This window comes from Gigantopelta aegis, unplaced genomic scaffold (assembly GCF_016097555.1).
Source record: "Gigantopelta aegis isolate Gae_Host unplaced genomic scaffold, Gae_host_genome ctg4260_pilon_pilon:::debris, whole genome shotgun sequence".
Lineage (NCBI taxonomy): Eukaryota > Metazoa > Mollusca > Gastropoda > Neomphalida > Peltospiridae > Gigantopelta > Gigantopelta aegis.
In genome coordinates, this window is record NW_024533767.1 from 25001 (window position 1) to 34047 (window position 9047).

Here is a 9047-nt window from a genome sequence, read left to right on the forward strand (position 1 = left end):
GACATTCTGAACTCAATCCGATAGAACTGATCTGGAGTCAAGTCAAAGGGCACATAGCTCATCATAATGATGGTAAAATGACCACGGTGCGGAGAGAACTTGCACATGCATTGAACTCTGTCACACCTACACACTTCTCTGACGCAGTTAAACATGTAATAAAGATCGAAGAAGATTTTAGAAAACTAAATAGTTTTATAAGAAATAAAATACCCCCTGTGATAGTCCCCCTTAACGAAGATAGTGATGAAGAAATGAGTTCGTCGACTGATTAAGTTATTTCTCCATACCCATCAGGAGTATTACTTTAATGTATGCATGAACTCTTTAACACCAAAAACGATTTATTTCCATATCATTCACTATCAAACAACCTAACAACCTATAAACTAATCGACTAGAAATGCATATAGACTACACATACATACGAGAGAAATGTTTATTTAACGACACTCAACGCATTTGATATACGTTTATGTGGCATCAGACAAAACGGTTAAGGAGCATTATGACAGTGAGAAAGAAACTCGCTACCGCCACATGGGCCACTGTTTCAGATAAGCAATTTTGATAAGCAATAAGGGACGTTTTATATGCACCATCCCATAGACAGGATAGCACATACCACAGCTTTTATACATCAGTTGTGGTGCACAGGCTGTAACTAGACACAACCCAATGGTCAGTCGACCTACCATGAGCGAACGCCTTACCTCTGAGCTACGTCCCGCTCCATATACAAAAGAAGCCTTAAGTGGGGTTGGGGTTGTGCAGAGGGTCACACCTCCACCAATCGCATGCATACCATATTCTTCTCTCTCTCTCCCTATAACCATATAACCATAGATTAAAATATTTTGAGTGCGTCGTTACATAAATGACGTCTCTCTCTCTCTCTCTCTCTCTCTCTCTCTCTCTCTCTCTCTCTCTCTCTCTCTCTCTCTCTCTCTCTCTCTTCAGCGCGCGCGCTTGTGTATTCCACAATATAATTATAATATTTGATACATTTTTTTTCTTTCAAAATGAGGTTTTGTCACTTGAACTCCCCACCTGAATCCGCGCCTGCTTCATGTTTACAGATATTTTCTTAAATATAGGTCATACTACGATTTGTGCAGATAGGACGATAGAACCGAACATTAGTTTGAAACGCACTATAGAATGATGCTTTTGATATGCAAATGACCGTAGTTATTTATAGGAGAAATAACGTGCATTCAAACGACACAGAGATTTTTAAAAAGTGGAATTAAGTCAACTTCGTGCATTTTATATGATGATTTGTATATAACACCTGTCGGGGTTTGGGTTTGTTTTCATGTAAATGCAAAGAAAACAAATATCGAATAGGAAATAAACGTAACATTTGCAAAAAACTTTGGGTCTAAATAATTGAACAGGATAATAGTTTTGGGTTATTTTGATTTAGGTTCAGTTTCATTGGCTTGATTTGTAACATGGTAACATGTTTTTCACCCTATTAAATCAAACATTTGTTTATATATTCAGGTGCATTTTGTCCCATATAAAGTTCTCTGTGAGTTTTTAATTAGTATTTAATTATCTACGTGATGTTTATCTCAGTTTTCTTACTTTTATCAATTTTAGGGGTGGGTAATGCAATATGATAGATTTCGGGAGAATTATTCTTATATATTGGGAGTGTTTTGAAGAAATTACTCGGGATTTCCTAGTTTATAAATAGAAATACAATGTGTGACAATCGTGCTAAAGTCTCGACCTTTGTTGTCGTAGTCACACGTCGGGTCCATGCATTGGAAACTGGCGACGGCCAAAGTTCGGGACAGTGAGTTGTCTGAGACATTCGGTTGTTTTCGAAAACATTATAGTACAAATGACCGTATTGTTTCCTTATATGCTCTACGTGAAATCTTAAAACAACGAAAGACAAAACTATATTGTGCTTTTATCGATTTCTCTAAAGCTTTTGACACGGGTTGGCGAACAGGGTTGTGGCAAAAGATGTTAAGTCTAGATGTAAACGGTAAATTTCTTAGAATTGTCTACAAAATGTATGAAGGTGTACGTCAGGGCTAAAATATTTCACCCATATTATTCGCTATATATTTAAACGATTTAGAAGATGTACTAGTGGATCAACAATGTAAAGGGGTTAAATTTGAGTACGAACATAACAATACTGATCCATTTATAATAATTACTATGCTACTTTAAGCTGACGATGGAGTTATTCTGGCAGAATCTTCAGACAACCTACAGAAATCATTACACGTTGGGGGTTTTCAGAATACTGCGACAATTGGAAACTAATAGTAAATATTGAGAAGTCAAAAATAGTTATCTTTGGCACAAAAGTACCATTTTAAAAAAAAAACTATTTATTATTATTTTTTTTTTACATCAAAGATATAAAATTAGATATTGTCGATAGCTATAAATACCTAGGAATATTATTTACCTGAACTGGATCGCTTGAGCAAGCAAAAAAAGCTCTTATCTTGCAGGCTAAAAAACTATTGACTTTACTAAACATTAGAATCAGGAATCTAAATTTACCCTTAGATATTCAATTACGAATTTTTCCTTTTATATTTTTCGGAAATCTGGGGCTTTGGTATTAATCAAAACATTAAACAAGTACAGTTAATTTTTTTAAGAGATATATTGAGGCTAAGAAAGAGTACACCACTGACCATGATTTATGGAGAATTAGGAGCTTTTCCATTAGATATGAAGATAAAAATTAGGATGCTAATTTTTGGGGCTACGTTAATTACCGGTAAGGCATCCAAAATAGCAGCTATACTGTATAGAATTATGATAAGTGAAAATGCTCAGTATCGTTATAGGTTTAAGTGGTTGATACATATACATGATACTCTAAATAAACTAGGCTTGGGTAATTACTGGTTAAACCAAAACATCTTAAATAAAAAAGCTTTTATTCGTACAGTTTCTGAACGACTAAGAGATCAATGTTTACAAGCTTGGAATGATCACTTAAACTCTTATCCAAAATGCATTACCTATAGGATATTTAAAACAAAACATGAATGTTAAAACTACCTTCTGTACTTCGCATTATTTTTAGTCGCTTCAGAACTAGCAATCATTATCTACCGATTGAAACAGGCAGATGGCAGAATATTGAAAGAAAAAGATAGAATATGTCCTCTTTGTAACATTGCAGTGGGTGCTGAATTCCATTATTTATTTCAGTGTCCTCAGTTTACTAATGAAAGAAGTACATAGCTAAAGAAATGTTTTTATATTAGACCCAACACTTTTAAATTAAGTCAGCTATTTAACTCCACAAAAATATCAAATATAAAGAAATTATGTACATTTATTAATTTGATTAACGACGTGTTTAAAAATGTTTTTTATCTTTGTAAGTTACTTATTTGTAAGTTTGATTATATGCATATTATTGTGTACATGTGTGAAAGTGATTAACTATGTGTTGTAAATTTATATAGTTATTTGAGTATTTGATTGTATTATTATTTTAAGCAGTATACTTGGTTTGTAAACCACCTCAAGTGTAACACCGATCTGAGTGAATAAAGTTCTGTTCTGTTCTGTTCTGGTCATGCATAAGACCCCAGGTGATGATGGTGTTGACACAACAACCTGTTCCATCACGTCGAATGGGAATAATCGAACAAATGTTTACTTACGTTTAAATAATATGGGGCCGAATTTGTGTTTTAGCATGAATAAATGAAGTCAGTGGGCAACGAGTGACTATGAGTTTAATAAAACTGTGGATGTGTTTGTTTAGATTAGTAAATCATGTTATAGAATTGGGGGAGGGGGCGACTATGAGTTTATTAATACTGTGGATGTGTTTGTTTAGATTACTAAATCATGTTATAGAATTGGGAGGGGAGTGACTATGAGTTTATTAATACTGTGGATGTGTTTGTTTACATTAGTAAATGATGTTATAGAATTGGGGGAGGGGGGTGACTATGAGTTTATTAATACTGTGGATGTGTTTATTTAGATTAGTAAATGATGTTATAGAATTGGGAGGGGAAGGGGTTGACTATGAGTTTATTAATATTGTGGATGTGTTTACATTAGTAAATGATGTTACAGAATTGTGAGGGGAGTGACTATGAGTTTATTAATATTGTGGATGTGTTTGTTTAGATTAGTAAATGATGTTACAGAATTGGGAGGGGAAGGGGTGACTATGAGTTTATTTATATTGTGGATGTGTTTGTTTAGATTAGTAAATGGTGTTATAGAATTGGGAGGGGAAGGGGTGACTATGAGTTTATTAATACTGTGGATGTGTTTGTTTACATTAGTAAATGATGTTATAGAATTGGGAGGGGAGTGACTATGAGTTTATTAGTACTGTGGATGTGTTTGTTTAGATTAGTAAATGATGTTATAGAATTGGGAGGGGAAGGGGGTGACCATGAGTTTATTAATACTGTGGATGTGTTTGTATACATTAGTAAATGATGTTATAGAATTGGGGGAGGGGGGTGACTATGAGTTTATTAATACTGTGGATGTGTTTATTTAGATTAGTAAATGATGTTATAGAATTGGGAGGGGAAGGGGGTGACTATGAGTTTATTAATACTGTGGATGTGTTTGTTTAGATTAGTAAATAATGTTATAGAATTGGGGGAGGGGGTGACTATGAGTTTATTAATACTGTGGATGTGTTTGTTTATATTAGTAAATGATGTTATAGAATTGGGGGAGTGGGTGACTATGAGTTTATTAATACTGTGGATGTGTTTGTTTACATTAGTAAATGATGTTATAGAATTGGGAGGGGAAGGGGGTGACTATGAGTTTATTAATACTGTGGATGTGTTTGTTTAGATTAGTAAATAATCTTATAGAATTGGGGGAGGGGGTGACTATGAGTTTATTAATACTGTGGATGTGTTTGTTTATATTAGTAAATGATGTTATAGAATTGGGGGGGGGGGGGGGGGGGGGGGTGACTATGAGTTTATTAATACTGTGGATGTGTTTGTTTAGATTAGTAAATGATGTTATAGAATTGGGGGGGGGGGGGTGACTGAGTTTATTAATATTGTGGATGTGTTTGTTTTGATTAGTAACTGGTGTTATAGAATTGGGGTAGGGGGAGGGGGTGACTGAGTTTATTAATACTGTGGATGTGTTTGTTCATATTAGTAAATGATGTTATAGAATTGGGGGAGTGACTATGAGTTTATTAACACTGTGGATGTGTTTATTTAGATTAGTAAATGATGTTATAGAATTGGGGGAGGGAGATGACTATGAGTTTATTAATACTGTGGATGTGTTTGTTTAGATTAGTAAATGGTGTTATAGAATGGGGGGGGGGGGGGTGTGACTATGAGTTTATTAATACTGTGGATGTGTTTGTTTAGATTAGTAAATGATGTTATAGAATTGGGGAGGGGGTGATTATGAGTTTATTCAAATATGGATATGTTTGTGTATTGCGTTATTAAATGATGTTATAGAATGAGTGTGTGGGGGGGGGGGGGGTGATTATAAGTTTAATACTGTTGATGTGTTTGTGTTTTGCGTCAGTAAACGATGTTAGAGAATGGGGGAGGGTGTGAGTAATTGTGAGTTTATTAATATAGTGAATGTTTTTGTGGTTTGCTTCAGTAAACGATGATATAGAATGGTGCGGGGTGATTATTGTGTTTATTAATAATGTGGATGTGTTTTCCGTCAGTATACGATGTTATATTATGGGGTTGGGGGAGGTGGTGGTGTGCTGATTATGAGTATTAATACTATGGATGTGTTTGCGTTTTGCGTCAGTAAACAATGTTGTAGAATGGGGGGGGGGGGGGGGGGGGGGAGTGATTATGAGTTTATTAACACTGTACATATGTTTCTGTTTTGCGTCAGTAAATTGTGTTATAGAATGGGAGGAGGAGGGTATGAGTTTATTAATAGTGTATGTGTATTTGCGTTTTGCGTCAGTAAATAATATTATACAGTGGGCGGGGTGGGGTGATGTTGAGTTTATTAATACTGTGGATGTGTTTGTGATTTGCGTCAGAAAATAATATTATAGTGGGGGGGGGGGGGGGGGGTGATTTTGAGTTTATTCATACTGTGGATATGTTTGTGTTTAGCATCAGTAAATGATGTTATAGAACCAAGAAGCGAGAAAGCTTAGCAGTGTAACTAGGCGATCCTATGGGACCAGGCTCCATATTCATAAACGTACTTAATTCAATGTATGATACTTATCTATGTACTTTAAATATGTACTTAGGAATCATACATTGACTTAAGTACGTTTATGAATACGGAGCCAGGGGCCTAATTCACAAAGCTCTTTTAGGCTCTGTTAGACAACAAAGCATCCTCTTTGGAAGTCTTTTTGCATTGCATTGCGAGATGGCAAACTTGCGAGAGTTTAGTGAATTAGGTTCCCTCCCATTCTGCCTACAACTCACTTTGCCTACACCCATTTTGCCTACAACCCAGTATGCCTATACTCAGTTTGCCTACAGTGTGAATAAGTGACTTCCCCAGTTCATAGTGGGACAATCCCTATTATTTTGCGTCTCAAACCAATATAAAAATATTGTATTACATAAACAATTAATATTATAATGAACATAAGTAATGTAATTAGGGCTTAGTTGCACAAAGGTAATTTCATGCTCTTTATGGTGATTAGTATTAGTGCAATGATCCCAAACTGTGATCTTTAATATGTGATCAAAGTGAAATGGCCTTCATGATTCTTTGATATATATTTGTTTAATATTTGTGAGGTCATTTAATAGTTTAATTATTTTTATTGTTTAATGTTAATCGTTTTTATAATAAAATATGTGTTTGTCATATTATTTTGTCTTGTTATTTTTATACATGGAATGCTCCACTTTTAACTGGGGATGGCATCTTTTCATACTGAGTGTAGGCAAAGTGGGTTGTAGGCAAACTGAGTGTAGGCAAAGTGGGTTGTAGGCAAAATGGGAGGACACCGTGAATTACACCCCAGGAAGTGAAACAACAGGAACTTAAAGATTTGTTTTGTTTTACTAGGTTATTCAGCGACGTAAAAATGGATGGGAACATTTCTTCGCGTCTTGGAATGACTATAAAGTCAGAATTGGAGATTTGATTAAAGAGTTCTGGTTAGGTGAGAGAAGACTATTATGTTACATGAGTGTCTTGTAGGCCTACACTGACTTTTATGAAGCGGGGCGGGGCGTAGCCCAGTGGTAAAACGCTCACCTCGCGGTCGGTCTTGAATTGATCCCCGTCGGTGGGCCCATTGGGCTGTTCTTCGTTCTGGTAAGTGCACCACGACTGGAATATCAAAGGCCGTAGTTTGTGCTCTCCTGTCTGTGGGATGGTGCATATAAAAGATGTCTTGCTACTATTTAGGGAAAATATTGCGGTTTCCTCTCTAAGACTATATGTCAAATGTACCAAATGTTTAACATCCTATACCCGATGATAAATAAATTAATCACTCTGTTGGTGTCATTAAACAAACCAAACTTTAACTTTGTGTGTGCATTTACGAAATTCGAAATTCAGATGATCTTGCGACGGCAATTTTGTACAAATAAAGCAAATACCCGATAATAATAAAAATGTCGTCGTGAATTGTGAAGCAACAATGTGGATCCCTTCCCGATCAGGGTCGAATCTAGTTGGGGAAGGGGGGGGGGGGGTTTGGGGGGAGGGGTCGTCAAGATTTTAGTCTGTATTCAGTTCAAATTTCCCACAAAATAGCATTTTAAACATGCAATAACTGCTTTAATAAATAATTCAAATCGAGCACCAACTGTGTTTACATATCGCTACGGGCATTCCCGGTAACCATGTGCTATAAATAGTAGCGTTGAATACGGCATAGTTCCGGCAGTTGAGTTGAATACGGAAAAGTGTATTTCATTTTTGTATTCAGGACTGTATTTATATAGTAAGATTTAATGGGTATGTAATAAAACATACTAATTCAAAAATGCATTTTCTTTCATAAAATCGTTTAATTTGTTTGTTTTTTCCGGAATGAAGTCGGCGTTAACAAAAACTTGGTCACTACTATCAGAGGCGGATCTAGGGGGGTGGGGGGTGCAGGCCCCCCCCCTAAATTTTGCGATAGTTATAATTTTATTATATATTAATTTCCTTTTTTTTTTTTTTTTTTACGATGACCCTCCTCCAATGTTCCCTTGCATTCCACCTCCTGTCACTGCCCCCCCCCCCCCCCCCCATGGATTTTCTGGATCCGCCACTGACTATCGTGTTTCAAGTCATCCGCCTTATAAAATAATTATAACGCAAGCTGACTATATATATATATATATATATATATATATATATATATATTTTTTTTTTTTTACATGTAATACAACTGCTGCTCCTAATATTTTTCCAACACATAAGGCTCATATTTGACTTTACTTCCCCTTTCAATATCTACGGGTTATATTATATTGCGTTGACACCCAATAGCCGATGTTAAACATTCATTCATTCATTCATATTATATTGCAGGAAATAGGGATATTCATCGTATTACCAGCCAAGGTAATTATGAGCTGAGAATTGACATGGACAACGATTACGCTCTGTATAAGAATTTCACCATAGCGTCAGAGGAAGACGACTTCCGGCTGCATGTGGGCTCTTACAGTGGGACAGCCGGTAAGTTTCACAGTTATGCTTAAAGGAACATTCCTGAGTTTGCTGCATTGTAAGATGTTTCAGACTAATAAAATATTTCTACAATTAAACTTACATATTAAATATATTAACTTGTTTAGAATATCAGTGTCTGTATATTCAATGTGTTTCTGGTCGTCTTAATATTTGTAAGAAGCCCAAACTGGAGTTTGTCTTCAAATAATTTCTTTCGTATGAAAAAAACATATTTTAGGAAATAAAATGAAATTTAACCTAGTACAAATATTAGAACGATCAGAAACACGTTTCATATACAGCCACTTATATTTTAACATCTTAAACATTGCCGCAAACTCGGGAATGTCCCTTTAATAAAACTGAAGTGTTAATACGTCATTGTGCAGGTATTTACAACACGAATAGTC

General features: G+C 35.5%; 1 protein-coding gene across 1 annotated transcript in view; it reads left to right on the top strand.

Annotated features, from left to right (window-relative positions):
- LOC121392666 (fibrinogen-like protein 1) overlaps positions 1–8643 on the top strand; it is a gene marked incomplete at its 3' end in the record, with an annotated part of 18134 nt that extends 9491 nt beyond the window's left edge. Inside the window, exons 2-3 of the mRNA XM_041523779.1 lie at positions 7027–7123; positions 8494–8643. Coding sequence (XP_041379713.1) covers positions 7027–7123; positions 8494–8643 — 247 coding nt within the window. The remainder of the gene's footprint in view (positions 1–7026; positions 7124–8493) is intronic.
- Positions 8644–9047: the final 404 nt, after the last annotated feature.